Source organism: Notechis scutatus, chromosome 4 (assembly GCF_049901735.1).
Source record: "Notechis scutatus isolate UNSWTSFEM ecotype Mainland chromosome 4, rNotScu1.2, whole genome shotgun sequence".
Classification (NCBI taxonomy): domain Eukaryota; kingdom Metazoa; phylum Chordata; class Lepidosauria; order Squamata; family Elapidae; genus Notechis; species Notechis scutatus.
The window spans coordinates 52,175,596-52,193,843 of record NC_142012.1 but is presented as its reverse complement, the minus strand read 5'-3'; the positions used below and the strand labels follow the sequence as shown (position 1 = coordinate 52,193,843).

Sequence of the window (18,248 nt, the reverse complement as noted above, 5' to 3'; positions counted from 1 at the left end):
AAAAAAGGAAGCAGCCTAGAATTGCTACGTAGTCATAAGTGAACTAAATTAGTGAAACCGAATCATCGTGTGGGGTTTGGTCCTTCAGCGCATGGAAACTCAAGGAAAGGTGTGGTCACCTGGAGGCAAGCTGCAACATCTCAAGCCATTCCACAACCCTAGTCCACGGACTCCTCGACTTAACAACAGTTCATTTAGCGACCACTAAAAATTACGATGGCACCGGAAAACAATCGCTGACGTCCGTTTTTCAGACTACTTTGTAGTTTGTAACTTTGTAGTTTTTCACACCGTTGCAGCGTCTCGTGTGGTCACGTGATCAAAATTCAGACGCTTGGCCACTGCCTCGTGTTTATGATGGCTGCACTGTCCCCGGGATCACATAATCCCCTTTCGCTTCCTGCCTCCCATCCCCCAACCTACCTATTTAAAGCTTGAGTAACAGAGTTGATTGAAACGATATACTGTATCAATGTACTATGGAGGTGCCAAAAAAATTCAAACTGGCTTATTCGCTTAACAACTGCAAAAAAAGGTCTAAAGACTAACCTAATAGGTAGATCAAATCACAGTTGCCAAGTTCTGTTCTGTTTTGTTCCCTGTTCTATTCTATTCTATGTTCTATATTTTCTATTCTATTCCCTTTATTCTATTCTTGTTCCTCCTTCTATTCTATTCTATTCTATTCTATTCTATTCTATTCTATTCTATTCTATTCTATTCTATTCTATTCTATTCTATTCTAATTTCTATTCTATTCTATTCTCTTTTATTCCCTCTCTATTCTATTCTGTTCTATTTGATTTGACACTATTCCAATTCCTATTCCATTCCATATTTCTTTTCCTTTTCCTTTCCTTTCCTTTCCTTTCCTTTCCTTTCCTTTCCTTTTCCTTTCCTTTTCCTTTCCTTTTCCTTTTCCTTTCCTTTCCCTTTCCATTCCTTCCTTTCCTTTCCTTTCCTTTCCTTTCCTTTCCTTTCCTTTCCTTTTTCCTTTCCTTTCCTTTCCTGTCCTGTCCTGTCCTGTCCTGTCCTGTCCTGTCCTGTCCTCCCTTCCCTTCCCTTTGCTATTTGATTTGACTCTATCCCAATTCCCATTCCATTCCATATTTTCTATTCTATTCTATTCTATTCTATTCTATTCTATTCTATTCCATTCCATATTTCCTTTCCTTCCCTCCTCCCTTTTCTTCCCTTCCCTCCCCACCTTCTTCCTTTCCCTCCCTTTCTTCTTCCTTCCCTCCCCTCCTTTTCTTCTTCCTTTCCTCTCTTCTCCTTTCCTTCCTATCCTATCCTATTCTTTCTCTTTCCCAATGGAAGGAAATTTGTGCAAGCAGAAATATTTTTCTCTTCAAGATCTCAAACCTAAGAGGGTTTGTCTCCATCCTTATCCAAACAAGACATTTGACAATTGAAGTCCTGTTCAGTTTCTTTTTGTGCTTTGTTTTCTTTGACATAAGTATAAGTGGCAGTTATGAAACACCCAGTTAAGAGCTGTTTATTCTTCCCATCGGATGTCACGGTCTGTTTTATTCCAATTTTATATGGAGATAATATAAGAATGTACCCACTGATGTTTGCCGAAATTAATCCAGGTGTTTCTTTTGGCTTCCAGGTATTTATTGGATTTGTGCTAAAGCAGTTTGAATACATTGAAGTCGGCCAATTCAGGTACAAGTTCCAGCATAGGCATGTTTCCTTATATATATTTATGCAAAATGGAGGCTTAACACTAACAGGTGATTCTGAGCCTTGTTTCTTCTTCATCATCATCATCAAAAAGTAAGGGAGACAGGGAGGGCGGGCAATAGCAATAGAATTTAGACTTATATAGCAATAGCACTTAGACTTATATCCTGCTTCACAGTGCTTTACCAGCCCTCTCTAGGCAGTTTACAGTCAGCCTATTTACCCCCAACAATCTGGGTCCTCATTTCACCCACCTCGGAAGGACGGAAGGCTAGTCAACCTGCAGCCAGTCAGGATTGAACTCCTGGCAGTCGGCAGAGTTAGACTGCAATCCTGTATTCCAACCACTGCGCCACCACGGAAGGAAGGAAGGAGAAAATGAAAAGGGAGGAAAGAAGGAAAAAGGATGGAAATGAAAAGGAAGGAAAAGAGGAAGGAAAAAGGATGGAAATGAAGGAAGGAAGGAAGGAAATGGAAATGAGAAGGAAGGAAGGAAGGAAGGAAGGAAGGAAGGAAGGAAGGAAGGAAGGAAGATAGCAATAGCACTTAGACTTATATACCACTTCACAGTGCTTTTACTGCCCTCTCCAAGTGGCTTACAGAGTCAGCCTTTTGCCCCCAACAATCTGGGTCTTCATTTTACTGATCTTGGAAGGAGGGAAGGCCGACCCTCAACCTTGAGCCGGTCAGGATCAAACTAACCAGTGTGCCCTCTGAATGACTCATACTCCCGTTCTGATGCTGAGGACGAAGTCTAACATGTCTCTTTCCTTTTTCTTTCCCCCACTAGGGAATCAGAAGCCATTATTCCTAGCGTCTTTTTCTTCCTGGTGTTGTTGTCGTATGAGCGCTACCACTCCAAGCAGATAATTGGAATTCCTAAAATTATTCAGCTGTGTGATGGGATCATGGCCAGCGGAAGGAAAGCAGTGACACACGGTAACGGGAAATCAGAAGTCATGGAACTGAACTCCACACACTAGGAGTTGCTAAATATGGCAGGCACTTAAAATTTAAAACAAAATGTATTGTCCTGCTTCAACTTTGCTGGATCTTTCTCTCTCTCTCTCCTCTCTGTGTCTCCCTCACTCTGTCTCTCTCCCTCTTTCTCCCTCTCTTTCTCTGTCTCTCTCTCTCTCTCTCTCTCTCTGTCTCTCTCCCTCTCTCTTTCTCCCTGTCTCTCTTTCTCTGTCTGTGTGTGTGTGTGTGTGTGTGTGTGTGTATGTCTCCCTCCCTCTCTCTGTCTCTCTCTTTCCCTCTCTCTCAAAGTCCCATTCCCTCCCTACCCCACTGACCTGCTTTCCAGCTCCGTTCTCCTGTGCAGGGCAACCAAAGAAAGACCCAGCCAATTAGCTGGGACTCAATGGGAGGCGGAGAAGAGATGGGGGCGGGGCCAGTCAGAGGTGGGTTTGACCGGTTCTCCGAACGACTCAAAATTTCTGCTACCGGTTCTGGAGAACCGGTCCGAACCGGCTGAATACCACCTCTGCTCTTCGTTCTCCAAAGTAGATCCCTCCAGCTTCAGGATAACCTTTGGGAGTTAATTAAGAACTAAGTTTCGGGCCCAAGAGAATCTGTGGATGAGGAATGGGGATAGCCGGTGTCTTCGGTCCTAACGACCCTCTGTTTTTCTTTAGCGATCCCGGCTCTGCAGCCCATCGTCCATGACCTCTTCATCTTAAGAGGAGCTAATAAAGCTGATGCCGGGAAAGAACTCGAAACCCAGAAGGAAGTCGTGGTCTCAATGTTGTTGAGGCTGATCCAGTATCACCAGGTAAAATCCCCCAGTAACTTACCTGTGTCTCTGAACATGCGCACAACTCCAGGCAGCGGATTTATTGCAAGCACGCCAAGCCTGCGTGCCTGAGTGATTGAACAGGAGATGTTCTGACCCAGCTCCATGAAGCGATATATAAATTAGAGAGGCCTGTAAAAGCACTATGAAGGGGTATATAAGTCTTAAGGGCTATGGCTATCTTCCTCCTTCCTTTTCCTTCCTTCCTTCCTTTTCCTTCCTTCCTTCCTTCCTTCCTTCCTCCCTCCCTCCCTCCCTCCCTCCCTCCCTCCCTCCTCCTTCCTTCCTTCCTTCCTTCCTTCCTTCCTTCCTTCTTCCTCCTCCCTTCCTCCTTCCTTCCTTCCTTCCTTCCTCCTTCCTTCCTTCCTTCCTTCCTTCCTTCCTCCTCCCTTCCTTCCTTCCTTCCTTCCTTCCTTCCTCCTCCTCCTCCCTCCCTCCTCTCCCTCCCTCCCTCCCTCCCTCCCTCCCTCCCTCCTTCCTTCCTTCCTTCCTTCCTTCCTTCCTTCCTTCCTTCCTTCCTTCCTTCCCCAGTGGTTAGAATGCAGTATTGCAGGCTAACTCTGCCGGCTACCAGCAGTTTGATCCTAACCTGCTCAAGGTTGACTCAGCCTTCCACCTTCCAAGGTCGGTAAAACGAGGACCCAGATTGTTGGGGGCAAAGAGGCTGACTCTGTAAACTGCTTAGAGAGGGATGGGAAGCCTCGTGAAGTTGTACAGCAGTGTGAAGTGCCATGGCTATGGCTATTTCTCTTTGGTGGCAGGTGCTGGAGATGTTCATCCTTGTGCTGCAACAGTGCCACCGAGAGAACGAAGAGAAGTGGAAGAGGCTGTCACGGCAGGTAGCCGACATCATCCTGCCGATGCTGGCCAAACAACAGGTAAGGGTCACAAATAGCCCTCGGCGAAGACATTCCCTCTTTCTGTACACAGCAAAAACTGTGAAGTTTTGCCCCATTTTACAAATGTTCTCACCCCATTTGTTAAGCGAATCGCCTGGTTGTTAAATGAATCCAGCTTCCCCCATCGAATCACGAGGCTCCGGGCGACACTGTGACCCGTCATAAAACACGAGTCCGTTGCCAAGTGTTTTGAATTTTGATCCTGTGACTCTGTGGGGGAAGCTTGCAGAAGTCATGTTGGAAAACGGTCCTAAGTCCCTTATTTCAGCACCGTTGTAACGTCGAACGGTCACTATGTTAACTTTTGTAAGTTGAGGACTATGAACGGTGGCCAGAAAAGTCGTACAGTGGGGGCAGCGACTCACTTAACAAATGCTTCATTTAGCCACAAACATTTTGAGCCGCGGTGGCGCAGTAGTGAGAGTGCGGTATTGCAGGCTACTATTGCTGACTGCCGGCTGCCTGCAATTTGGCAGTTCAAATCCCACCAGGCTCAAGGTTGACTCAGCTTTCTATCCTTCCGAGGTGGGTAAAATGAGGACCCAGATTGTTGGGGGAAAGAAGCTCATTTTGTAAACTGCTTAGGGCTGTTAAGCGGTATATAAGTCTAAGTGCTATTGCTAGTCCCTTCCTTCCTTCCTTCCTTCCTTCCCTCCCTCCCTCCCAGTAATTAGAATGCCAAATTGCAGGCTAACTCTGCCCACAACCAGGAAGTTCAATCCTGACCAGCTGAAGGTTGACTCAGCCTTCCGTCCTTCCAAATTTGGTCAAATGAAGACCCAGATTGTTGTGGAGGCAAGAGGCTGACTGTAAACTGCTTAGAGGGGGCTTGAAAGTACCTGAAGCAGTATATAAGTCTAAAGTGCTGTTGCTATTGGGCTCCATTGTGGTCATAACTGGAGGACCCACCTGTCTTGTTTTATGAACTCTGGCAAGGAGAGTCGTAAAACGGGCAGGGACTCGTTTAACCAGCGTTTCAATTAGCAACGTACATCTTGTGGTCTTGACTGTGGTCTTAACTCGGGGACCGCCTGTACGGTGAAACACAGTTCTCTTTTTCACTTCTCCTTTCCTTGTGCTGATTTGCAGCCATTGTTGATCCCATTCTGTCTGTTGGTTCTTTTCCCCCTCCAACCGCCCCAGATGCAGATAGATTCCCATGAAGCCCTGGGGATATTGAACACTCTGTTTGAGATCCTGGCTCCTTCCGCCCTGCGCCCAGTGGACATGCTGCTGAGGAGCATGTTTGTGACGCCCAACACCATGGTAAGGAGGGGGAATCCGGCCAGGAAGCCGTTTAGCGAGAGGGACGGAGGCCTTGCTGCCCTCGGTCCGGGCTCAGGATGTACTATTGTGGCCCAACAGTGGCCAGTGAAATTAGTGACAGGCTCAGACAGGGAGGAGGTTGGAGAGGAACATGGGCCCGTCCTGGAGTCTGGGGAAAGCTCTGACGAGGGCTCTGCGTCGGAGGCAGAGATGGGGCCAGGGCTGTCCAACAGTTATCAGCTGCCTTCGGAGTCAGAGATCAGTGGGGAAGAAGAACAGCTGGAGCCCATTCCCAGTGTGCACATTCACAGAGCTGCCAGGAGAAGGGAACAGCTAAGGAACAAGGGTTGACTTGGGAGTAAAGGCACAGGTGGATGGTGAATGGCCCCTCCTATAGGAAATAAAAGAGGAGCGAAGGGGGAGTGGGGTTTTGCAGGAGACAATTAGTTCACTCCGGCATGCTTGCCAAGTATTGTGGCATCTGAAAGATATCAGCCTGGCCACTCTCCCAAGCCTGACAAAAGGTCTGTAATTGAGCATTATCTTGAAAGATGGTTGGCCGGGATTTTGTTGGAGAGGAAATTAATTCTAAAGGGGTTTATTGGGATGAGGACTTGGCTTCGTGCTATTGGGGAAGCCTAGGTCAGAACACGAACCCAGGTGCCCTTTTTCCTTTCCTGGGGTGTCCGGGGTTAAGGATTTGGGTGTGTGCCCCTCCCCTCAGCCCTTTGCGCCCATCCTTCTCTTTGCAAGGGTGTTGTGGGGAGGACAAAACCAGCCTTCATGGCACCTTCAGCTCCTGCCGAGAAGTGGGTCAGTCGATAGCTGCCCACGTGCTTAGCAGCAAAGCTCCTTCTCCTCTGCTCTAGAAAGGGGTCTTGGCTGCAAGGCCCCCCTGGGCTTTGTAGGCAGAAGTGGGGGAGGGGATATGCCATGGGTTTGGATTTGTCACTCACCCAAGGGGCGTTACAGGGAAACTGTGTTCTTTCTGGCAAATGAACATAAGGGAAGGGGAGGAAGGAAGAGGAGAGGAGGTGGAAGGAAGGAGAGGGAGGAAAAGGAGGAAGGAAGAGAAGGAAGAATGGGGAGAGGAGGGGAGGGAGGGAAGGGAAGGAGGGAGGGGAGGGAAAAAGGAAGGGAAGGGGAAGGAAGAGAAGGGGAGTGGAAGGGAATGAAGGGGAGGGAAAGGAACGGAAGGGGAAGGGAGGGGGAGGGGAGGGAAAGGGAAGGGAAGGGAAGGAGAGGGGGGAAGGGAAGGAGAGGGGAGCGTAAAAGGAAGGGAAGGGAAGGAAGGGAAGGAAGGGAAGGAAGGAGAGGGAGAGGAAGGGAAGGGAAGGAAAGGAAAGGGGAGAGTGGGAAGGGAAGGGTAGGAGGAGGCGAGGGTAGAAGGAGGGGAAGGGAAGGAAGCAGAGGGGGAGGGTGGAAGGAAAGGAAGGAAGAGAAGGGGAGGAGAAGAAAGGAAAGAAGGGAGGGGGGGGGAGGGAGGGAAGGAATATTTATACAGTGTTTATATAATTCATTTCTGTAATGAATATTTTGTGGGGTTCTCCCCCTCTCTCCCTCTCAATAGGCTTCCGTGAGCACCGTTCAGTTATGGGTCTCTGGCATTCTCGCAATCCTTCGGGTCTTGATTTCCCAGTCGACCGAAGACATTGTCCTCTCCCGCATTCAGGAGCTCTCCTTTTCCCCACACCTAATCTCTTGTCAAACGATCCATCGGCTGCGGAACGGCGGAAATAAGATTCCTCCCACTCAGGAGATCCCCATGGACGAGCAGGATCGGCTCCTGCCTGAGGAGACCTTTTCTAGGTATAGGTTGTTAATCATAAGCTGCTGCTATTTGCTTTTGCTTTTTGCTTTTTAAAAACAACCATTAAAAAACAAACAAAGATAAAGACTTTGAGATAAGGAATGGAGGATAATATATACAGGTTGCCCTCGACACACAACCACAGCTGAGCCCCAGATTTCTGTTCCTAAGTGAGACATTTGTTAAGTGAGTTTTGCCCCATTCTACGGCCTTACTGTTCTGACCAAGATGGAGACACTAACAAACTCACATTAGTCCCCAAACCCTTATTTATTTATTTCAACGGCTGTGAATTTTAATCATTCACAGCCCATAATGAGTCTCAAACAGTTTGTAAATAGTCCCATGGAAGTCTGCAAAAATCCTTCAGGATAAGTCTGATCAGCACGCACCTTTATCTCCCTTGAAATGCTACCAACAACTAAATGTCCAATTAGTTATTTGAGGCCAAACGGAGCACAAATTCAATACAGAGCTTCAAACCGACCAGTACAAACAAAGTTGCTTCCTGCAAAGGCTCCTGTCTCTTTGCTCCTCCTTTATGTCTTATAGGAGGGGAAAATCACCTCCAAGCCTTACTCCTGAGTCGTCCCTTTTGTTTTAACTGTTCTTGCCTTCTGGCAGCTCTGCGCATGCGTGCACTGGGAACAGCCTCCCCTTGTTCCTCTGCCTCGCTGCTGCCAGATTCTGGAGGCTCTGGAGTCAGCACATCTCCCAGATGGCCCTGGCCCCATCTCTGCATCAGACGCAGGACCCTCGTCCAAGTCCCCCAGATTCCCGGACTGGCCCCTGTTCCTCCCCACTGTCTGATTCTGCTGCTGTCTCCGCAGGCTGCCGGCAGACCACAACACTTTCTTGTCGCGGTTGTTAAGTGAATCGCTGCAAATGTCAAATTATGTCATGCCCCTGGTGGAGACTGACTCTGAGGGAGAGGAGGAACAGCCAACAGCGAGTGGGAGTGTGGCTCCGGAGGTGGTGGAGGAGGGTGGGGAAGGGCAGAGGCCGGCTGAGCAGTCAGAAGAGGACCCAGGCCCATCCCCTCTCCATCCTAGGACACACAGGAGAGGATAAGGGAGAGACATGGTCTACTGGGGAGGAGAGGGCCTTGATCCTCTTCATGGGCTGCAGGTGTGACAACTGGATAAGAGTTTGGACCTGCGTACTGGCACACACTAGAAACAAATCATGTAAATATCTCTAGTTTATGGTTCCTCTCTGAGTTTGGTGGTCCTTCCCAGTGTGTGTTATCTGGGGACATCCTCCAGCCCTTATCTTGCCTGGTTTGAGTTGCTTTTTTCCTTCTTCATGTAACTCTGTGGGCGTTTTTTTGTCTTCCATCAAGGATATTTGGAGCTTGGAAGCAAAGTGAAGGAATAAAAGAGGCTTCACCTGTTTTCTGTGACTGTGTTTGTTTTGTATCCCACCCTGGGTCATCACAAATTAGTAACACGGTTTGTTAAGCAAATGGGGCTTCCCCGTTGACTTTGCTGGTCAGACGGTTGCCAAAGTGGATCACATCGGTGGTAAAATGCTACCGGTTTGGCTGAACCGGTAGCAAAAATTGCTACCCGTTAGCTCCAACTGTGAGGAGAAAGAAGAGAAATGTGCAGGATCGGCCCTCCCACTCACCCCTGCGTCTTCTTTATCCTCTCAGCTGATTGGTGCGGCAGAGCCTCAGCTGGTGTTTGGAAAGCTGCACATGTTAAGGTATTAGGAGTTAAGAACTGACCGGCAGTGAGTAGCTGCACGATGCTGTGAAGCTGATGTAAGTCTGGCTGATGTAAGAAGAGTGATTCAGCAGAATATGGGTATTTCCCTTTAAGGTGGGAGAGTAAAATTCCCCTTAAGAGGTGTGTATATAAAAGGCAGCCATTAGAGGGCATGGTTCTTTTTCCTTGTGACCAGTATTCAGTGCAGAAGTTCTCCATGTGTTAGTGCACGACCACCGAACTGGTAGGGAAACTGATAGAATCCCACCACTGGATCACTTGACACCCCCCACCCTGGGATACTGTGACTGTCGTAAATGTGAACCGCTCGCCGAGCATCCAGATGTAAATCCCATGAGTGTGGGGATGCTGCAATGGCCATGAAGTGTGAAAAATTCATTTGGATCACCTGACCAACGGGGCGTGGCGCGAAGGCCGTCCATGTGAAAAATGGCCCTACGTCGCTTTTAATTTTTTTCAGCACCACCATCACTTCGGACAGTCACTAATCGAACTGTTGTAAGTCGAGGATTACTTGTATCCTCAATGTAACCTTGAAGAAGGCAAAGGAGATAGATGTAACCGCAGGGCTGGCTATGCATATTGGGTTTTTTTTTTTTTCCCTTTCTCTTTTTTTTTTGCAAAGTCCTATATTTCTATAGGAGACGCGGTGGCTTGGTGGCTAAGATGCTGAGCTTTTCGATTGGAAAGGTCGGCAGTTCGGCAGTTCGAATCCCCAGCGCTGAGTCATGGAGGGAGCTCCCAGGACTTGTTCCAGCTTCTGCCAACCTAGCAGTTTGAAAGCATGTAACAAATGCCAGTAGAAAAATAGGGACCCCTTTGGTGGGAAAGGAACAGCGTTCCGTGCGCCTTTGAAGGCATTTAGTCCTGCCGGCCACATGACCACGGAGACGTCTTCGGACAGCGCTGGCTCTTCAGCTTTGAAACGGAGATGAGCAGCGCCCCCCCTAGAGTTGGAAACAACTAGCAAGGATATGCAAGGAGGGGAACCTTTATCTTATTTTTCTGTGCTTCGTGCCTGGCCTCTAAACACCTCTTTTTCTCTCTAGATTCCTAATGCAGCTGGTGGGGATTCTTCTGGAAGATATCTCCAGCAAACAATTGAACGTGGAGATGAGCGAACAGCAACACACCTTCTACTGCCAGGAACTGGGCACCCTTCTCATGTGCTTAATTCATACCTTCAAATCAGGTACTGCTCACCTCCTGTGATGACCCAGAGTGTAACACAAACGTAACAAAATCCAAAATGTAAATAAATGTCCTTTAATGCCTCCAACTTGGCCCCACTGTTCAATAATTCTCAGTTGGAGATAAGATGTACTCAAAAGTAGTCTTCAGAAGAAAGCAATACAGTCCGAACTTAATGAGCTTAATGAGAGGTGAAATAACAAAACCAAACTAGAATGATGAAATTTCCACAACGGACCAGGATAAGTAATTACCAAATTCAAGGAGATAACAAGGCACAGTCTGTTGGAAGGATGCCAACCAAGATAACTTCAGCCCAAACTAACACACGGTTTGCTTCTGGCAATGCTGTGTTTTAACCATCTCTCTTATATACTATTCTCCCCAGCCGCAACTAATGAAGGGGGATCATGGCCGCTTCCTCTCCCGTAAGCCAAGCCCTTCTCCATTCCTCCCTGCGTGCCCTAGGATGCAGAGGGGATGGGCCTGGTTCTTCCTCTGACTGCCCAGCCGGCCTCTGCCCTTCCCTAGCCTCCTCCACAACCTCCAGAGCCACACCTCCACTCCCTGTCGTCTGTTCCTCCTCTCCCTCAGAATCCGACTCTACCACGGGCATGACACCTCCCTTCTTGCCACCAAAATTTGGACCCTTTGGCAACAGACTCATATTTGTGATGGTTGCAGGGGAAACATGAGAATTGTTATAAAAAGATTAACATCAGTTTTTATGATCAGTTGAATAGATTAGTTTATTTGAAATTATAAATGATTTAATGTAACTGAAGGGGAAAATACCATGCAGAATCTGGCCTAGAATGTATATGTGTTACGTAGTTGTTAGGAGATTATTATTATTAACTTTTAAGGTGACAATTAAGAAGTGGCTATATTGTGATAAATTATTATTATGAATTAAAGAGGAATTAATTAAATGATGTATAGGGTACACTCAAATTGGTAATTATAGGGGAAAGTTTTTGAATTAGGATGGAACTTTTGGAATAATGAAATAAGAATATGTGATGAAATTGCAAATGCGACAGATAAAATTATAAAGTATAATGAATATGAAGATATGAGAATTATTTAAAAAGAAATAAGAAATGAATAGAAAATATATAAAATAAGTTGGAAGAATATTAGAGTACTTGAGAAAATTTATAGAAAATATGTAGTGTAATGATAGGATATGAAATCAAATGTGAAAGATGGATATGCAACCAAGGTCATGTTTGTATGGAAATGTGAAAACCTGGAATCATGCTGTTCACTAGAAAAGATGTTTTTGAAATGTGAAAAAAATAAAAATCTTTTTACAAAAAAAGAACAAATTGCAGGGGTTCACTTGGCAGCTGCAGCGAGAGGCCGTAAAACGGAGCAAAATTCACTAAACCGCTGTCTCAGCCAGCGACATAAAATGGGGGGGGGCTCCGATTTTTGCGGTCGTAATTTGAGGACGACATATAATATTTCAGTGGGAACCCCCAAGGTCTCCATTGGGACTGATTGGTAACGATGTTTTTCCCATGCTTTCGTTGTTTCAGGGATGTTCCGAAGAATCACAGTGGCAGCTACCAAGCTTTTTACCGAGAGTGGACCACACGGTCCTCATTTCTACACCCTCGAAAGACTGAATGATCTTGTCAAGTCCATGATAGCCACCCACCCATCCCTGGTTCTCCTCTGGTGTCAAATCTTGCTGCTGGTTAACTACACCAGTCCCTGCTGGTGGTCTGAAGTTCATCAGACCCCCAAGTAAGTCTGTTTTTAAGCTCTTCTTCAGGTCTTCTCTGTCCTGTGTGTGTGTGTTCTGACCTAGGTTTCCCAGGACCACGAAGCCTGACTCCTCGTCCCAATAAAACCCCTTTTATTGAGGTTAAAGGGAATTCCTCTCCAGCAAAGTCCCGGCAAACAGTCTTTCATGAGATTCCACAACTACAGACCTTTATCAGGCTGGGAGAGCTGCCAGGCTGATAGCTTCCAAACGGCATGCTGTAGCAGCAGTTACTCGGCAAGAAATCAGGAACAGATCTTCACCCTAATGAATTGAACTAATTGTCTCCTGCAAACACCACTCCCCTTTCACTCCTCTTTATTTACCATCCACCTGTGGCTTTACTCCCGAGTTGACTCTTGTTCCTTAGCTGTTCCCTTCTTCTGGCAGCTCTGCGCATGAGCACACTGGGAACAGGCTCCAGCTGTTCTTCTTCCCCACTGATCACCAACTCCAAAGGCAGCTGATAACTGTCGGACGGCCCTGGCCCATCTCTCCCTCCAATGCAGAGCCCTTGTCAGAGCCTTCCCCAAACTCCAGGACTGGCCCATGATCCTCCCCAACTTCCTCACTGTCTGAGTCTGCCACCACCTCTGCTGGCCACTGATGGGCCACTGCAGTGTGAATGTTTTCTTCGTGATTTCAAATGCTGCCCCTTGCTTTGCATATTCTTGTATAAACATTCCTCCTTTTCAAAAACTCTTTCCCTCCCGAAAGCTATCTCCAATTCCGATTTTAGCGGCTACTTCAAAAATGTCTTGTTTTCCGGCTTCGCCTTTCAAAATTCACCTTCCTTGCTTAAGAACTGGATCATCTAGAAAGTCTCATTGGGAGGAACCCCAAGGTTCCTGGGGGGCAGTTTTCCCACCCATGGTGTCTTCTTTGCTACAGCCGGGCTGGACATTTTGGCCAAGGTGTCATTCGGGTAGAGGCTGGATGGACATTTGGGATTCATATATATTGTTCAGCAGGATTTGTTTCCAGAGGGGTGTTTGGTACAAAATATAGACCTCTCAAGTTTTTTTTTCTTTTGTCAACTCCTAAATTCTAGAATGTATTAGTTCAATGCTGTAGGATGGATTGAGAATTAGGCCATGGCATCGCCCAGGTGTATCTAGAGTGGCCTAGAGGTGGAGTTCTCACCTCAACAATGAGGAGGCTGTGAGTTCAATCCTAGGTAGCAGCAAATATTTCTCTCTCCGGGCACAATGAGATCATATCTGCTGAACAAAACTCCGCATTGGCGACAGGAAGGGCATCCGGTCAGTAGACACTCTGCTAGTTCCATTCAGTTGCCCAGACTCCACCCCGCAAGGGATTATGGGGTCGTTAAAAGAAGATGATGATCACCTGGGTGTATGTATGTATGTATATTTTTATTTAAATTTATTTAATTAAATCTCTATGCCTCCCACCTCACTGATACGCCGACTCTGTTAGTTGTAAAGTGAATCTGGCTTCCCCTTTGACTTTGCTTGTCAGAAGGTTATAAAAGGGGATCGTGTAACCTTGAGACACTGCTGAGCTTAGGCCAGCCAATCATCCTTTGGTTCTGTTCTTGGCTGCTGGACTTTTTACTAGCCAGCTGCATTTATCCTGGCAAATTCTTCTATCTGTTTCTTATTTCTTTCTTTCTGGCAACTTGACTCCTGGATTTTGTAGTTTTTGGGGTTTTTTAAAACCATTTTCCTTCTCTTCCAGAAGGCAGAGTCTCTCAAGTGCTAAATTGCTCAGCCCTCAACCCAGCGGAGATCCCCACGATGAAGACGGGGGCTCCAAACTTAGCATCTGCAATCGCGAGATCGTGCGGAAAGGATCCCTCATCCTTTTCTGTGACTACGTGGTAAGCTCTGTGTCAGGATTCCGGCCGTTGCCCCAATTAAATCATGAGTCTCGATTGCAGCCCTGGCTCCCATCTCTGCCTCCGATGCAGAGCTCTCATCCAAGCCTTCCCCAGACTCCAGGACTGGCCCATGTTCTGTTCTGACCAAGGCTTCCTAAACCATAATTACGCACACACTTCTTTTAAAAACAAGACTTATTTTATTGCAATGCTGGGAATTGTTTTCATTCGCAGCCGGTAATGAATCTCAAACAATCCCTCGAGATAAGCACCCACCTTTCTTTTCTGTGTAGTGCTGCCAAAAACAGAAGTGTCCAATGAACTAGAAAAAAAAACCAACCAAAGTACAAAGAGCTTCAAGGATGACTCTGAACTAATCGAACGACTTTGCTTCCTGCAAAGACTTCGTCATCTTGGCCTGATTTTTATCCCTTATGGGAGGGGCAATCACCTCCCAGCATTACTCCCCAGTCGCCCCTTTTGTTTCAGCTGCTCTCGCCTTCCAGCAGCTCTTCGCATATGCCCCCTGGGAAGTGGCTTCCCTGGTTCCTCTGTCTCGCTGCTGCCAGACTCCAGGGGCTCCGGAGTCAGCACCCCACTCCCAGATGGCCCTGGCCCCATCTCTGCATCAGAAGCAGGACCCTCGTCCAAGTCCTCCCCAGACTCCCGGACTGGTCCTCGTTCTTCCCCACTGTCCGATTCCACTGCCGTCTGCACAGGCTGCTGGTGAACCACAACATGTTCCTCCCCAACCTCCTCACTGTCCGAATCTTGTTGTGGTGGGCCACAACAAGAATAAGAGAATTGGAAGGGACCTTGGAGGTCCTCCAGTCAAACCCCTGCTGGAGCAGGAGACATTATACCATCTCACACAAAGGGTTGTCCATTCTCTTCTTTAAACCCCCCCCCCGGGATGGAGCACCCACAACTTCTAGGGGTAAGGTGTTCCGCTGGTTATTTGTTCATTGTTAGGAAATTTCTCCTTCGTTCTCGGTTGCTACTCTCTCCTTGATTGGCTCCCACCTGTTGCTTCTCTTCCGCTCGAGCGAACCCATTCCATTTCTTACCGCAGTGCCAAAACCTGCACGACTCCGAGCACTTGACCTGGCTGACCGTAAATCATGTCCAAGAACTCATCAGCCTGTCTCATGAACCTCCCGTCCAGGATTTCATCAGTGCCATTCACCGAAACTCGGCAGCGAGTGGCCTTTTCATCCAGGCGATTCAGTCCCGCTGTGAGAATTTTGCCTCCGTAAGTTCTTCACTTTGGTTCTCGAGATTTCTCTTCTCCGGTGGTTTTTCTCCTGCCTAGCACACCTCATTTTTCTGCAGTAAAAAAAAAAAAAAAAAGAGGTTTGTCTTTAAAGGTAATGGCGCCCTTCAAATATTGAGGCTACCGAAGCAGGAGATAATGTCTGTTGATCGTTTGGCCATTACAAATGAGTCGGTCAACTGTCCTGGTTAAGGCACTTGGCTAGAAATTGAGGTGCTTTTATACTTTTATGTGATGACCCAGGACGTGGCATGAAGGCAACACAGTCAGATAATCAGTAGGAGTCCCTTTATTAGCTCCAACTTTGTCCCCAGTGTCCTGGTTACCTTCTGGGCTGGAGAAAATCTCTCCCAGGAACAGCCTTGACTGCAAGAGAATCAAGTCCAAAACATGGGCAACAAAAACTGTAACTTTAAGTCCAATCAGGGCAAATTGAGGTAATTAATCTGACAGGGCAAGAGAAGGAGTTCCAGATGTGAAGGAATGGCAGTAATTCAACCCGGTTGGGATGATGTCAGGAACAAAGATAACCAAAGTCAACACAAGATAAAGTCACATTTGCTCCCAGCAGACGCTACACTCAGCTTGCGTCTCTTTTAAACTCTCATTCCCACGTGTGGCTAATGAAGGGAATCAGGGCCCTTTCCTCCCCTGTAAGCCATGCAACCGATGTTGCTCCCTTCTCCGTTCTTCCCTGCATTCCCTCGGATGAAGAGGGGGTGGGCCTGGGTCTTCCACTGAACTCCCCCTCTCTTGTTCTATCTCTCCCCTGCTCTGCCCAGCTGGACTTTGCCCTTCCCCAGTTTCCTCCACAGCCAACGGAGCCACACTCCCGCTCCCTGTCAGCTGTTTGTCTTCCTACTTGGATTCAGACTCCGATAGGGGCATGACACTTTTATCTGCATATAAATTTATATATAAAGTAAGATGTTTTTATACTTTGATTAGTCTGGAAAACAAAAGACTCTAAAAGAGGTTTTTCTCCCTGGTTCAGCCGACAGCAGTGAAGAAGACCCTGCAGTGTTTGGAGGGCATCCATCTGAGCCAGTCAGGGGCTGTGCTGGTCTTGTATGTGGACAAGCTTCTCTCAACTCCCTTCCGTGTGCTGGCTCACATGGTGGACACCCTGGCTTGCCGTCGTGTGGAAATGCTTCTAGCGGCATCTGTACAGGTAACCCGTGGCGTCGTCTGGGTGAGTGCTGGGCCAGCCACAGGGAAGGCCGAGATTTAATCTGCCTCCTTACAGCCCTGATGGGGCTTTGAGTCATCAGACATTATCTCTCAGCCTAACCCACCTCAATGACCAGTGGGGGACGGGATTTGTACGCTGCCCATAATTCTGGGTGGCTGACAGCCATAATGGCTGTGGAGACTCTCAGTTATTCTCAGAAAAAGCACCTTTGGGTCTGCAGGGATAAATAAAATGAAAAATACAACCTTCATCTTCTTTTAATGACCTCATAATCCCTTGTGGGGTAAAGTCTGGGCAACTGAATGGAGCTGAGAGTTTACTGGCCGGATGCTCTTCTGTCACCCATGAGGAGTTTTACAATAATAGTCATAAAAGCAGAATTAAACTCACCACTTTGTTTTGTGCTCCCGGAGGTGGGATAGGGTATAAATCTAATGAACGCCCATTACCACCTGGCCAAATGCACATCTCGGCCTGATGGGGGAGTGCTGAAAACCACACACCCCTCATGTCTATGGAGATGCTCCGTCCTCCAGGTCATGGTTGCTCCAAGTTTTTTGTTTTGTTTTCAAAAGGCAACTGGACTTTCTTGTATTTTTTCTTTTGAAGACGTTTCGCTTCTCATCCAAGAAGCTTCTTCAGCTCAGGAGCTCCTCTTTATTCCTCTTTATGGGAGGGGCCATTTACCATCTGCCTGAGCCTTTACTCCCAAGTCGGCCTTTGTTCCTTAACTATTCCGTTCTTCTGGCAGCTCTGTGCATGTGCATGCTGGGAACAGGTTCCAGATGTTCTTCTTCCCCACTTAACTCTGACTCCGAAGGCAGCTAATAATTGTCGGACGGCCCTGGCCTCATCTCTGCCTCCGATGCAGAGCCCTCGTCCGAGCCTTCCCCAGACTCCAGGACTGAGGTTGGTTCCTTCCCAACCTCCTCACTGTCTGAGTCTGCTGCCAGCTCCGCTGGCCATTGGTCAGCCACAACATTCGATTTCAAAGTTGGGAGAAGGACTATTGGCCTGGCACAGAGTCCTCTTCCTGGCAGAATTGGCCAACTCACTGAGGGACAACTCGCTGTAGGACAATTTAACAATTCTATCTTAACGATTTGAAATAAATGTAAAGATTATTTTCATTTTCTGTTCTTTCTTTAACGATTCTGCTCCACCATTTCTTTGATAGTGGTGTGACTTGTCCCGCAGCAAAAACGAGCTGAGTTGTTTTAAATTCTGTCTTTTTTTCAAGTTAAAGTGTATTTTACGGTTAGTGTTGGCAACTTCGGCTTTTCCTTCTCATTTCATTTCTGCCTTTCTTGTTTTTTTCTTTTTTCTTTTTCAATGCAGAACAGCACGGCTCAGTTGCCAGTTGAAGAGCTGGACCGAATCCAGGAATATCTGCAGAATGCCGGATTAGCCCACAGGTGATGCCCAATGGATTGTTGCAGCATGGAAAGTGGCCAAATATTTGTCAAGTTTTATCCTCCCTCGCTTCCTGAAAATGAATCCCTGCGTTCAATCCTTCTCTAAAAGGCTAAGGAGCCCCTGTGGATTTTACTCCACTACTCATCACTGACTTTAGAGGGTGCTGGTCATTTCTGTTTCATTGTTGGGTGACTCTATAAAGATGCTCAACTCAGCCAGGTCATGGTAGCCTGAAATTTTTCCCCTCTGGAAATCCATTCCTACTCCCAAGGGTGTTCATTCCAGATTGTATAACTAAAAGTCTCGAGAGATGTATATTCCTTGCAGACAGCTGGTCATTTGCATCCTTTTAGAGAGCCATTGAGGCTGC

General features: G+C 47.2%; 1 protein-coding gene across 2 annotated transcripts in view; it reads left to right on the top strand.

Annotated features, from left to right (window-relative positions):
- The window catches only part of HTT (huntingtin), a 115,565-nt gene that overhangs the window by 48,478 nt on the left and 48,839 nt on the right, over positions 1–18,248 (top strand). For both annotated transcript variants that reach the window (XM_087963448.1, XM_087963447.1), the window contains 12 exons: positions 1,616–1,671; positions 2,480–2,628; positions 3,327–3,463; positions 4,246–4,362; positions 5,527–5,649; positions 7,220–7,458; positions 10,239–10,381; positions 11,925–12,135; positions 13,856–13,997; positions 15,070–15,249; positions 16,265–16,441; positions 17,801–17,877. In XM_087963448.1, the coding sequence (XP_087819574.1) occupies positions 1,616–1,671; positions 2,480–2,628; positions 3,327–3,463; positions 4,246–4,362; positions 5,527–5,649; positions 7,220–7,458; positions 10,239–10,381; positions 11,925–12,135; positions 13,856–13,997; positions 15,070–15,249; positions 16,265–16,441; positions 17,801–17,877 (1,751 nt within the window). The remainder of the gene's footprint in view (positions 1–1,615; positions 1,672–2,479; positions 2,629–3,326; positions 3,464–4,245; positions 4,363–5,526; positions 5,650–7,219; positions 7,459–10,238; positions 10,382–11,924; positions 12,136–13,855; positions 13,998–15,069; positions 15,250–16,264; positions 16,442–17,800; positions 17,878–18,248) is intronic.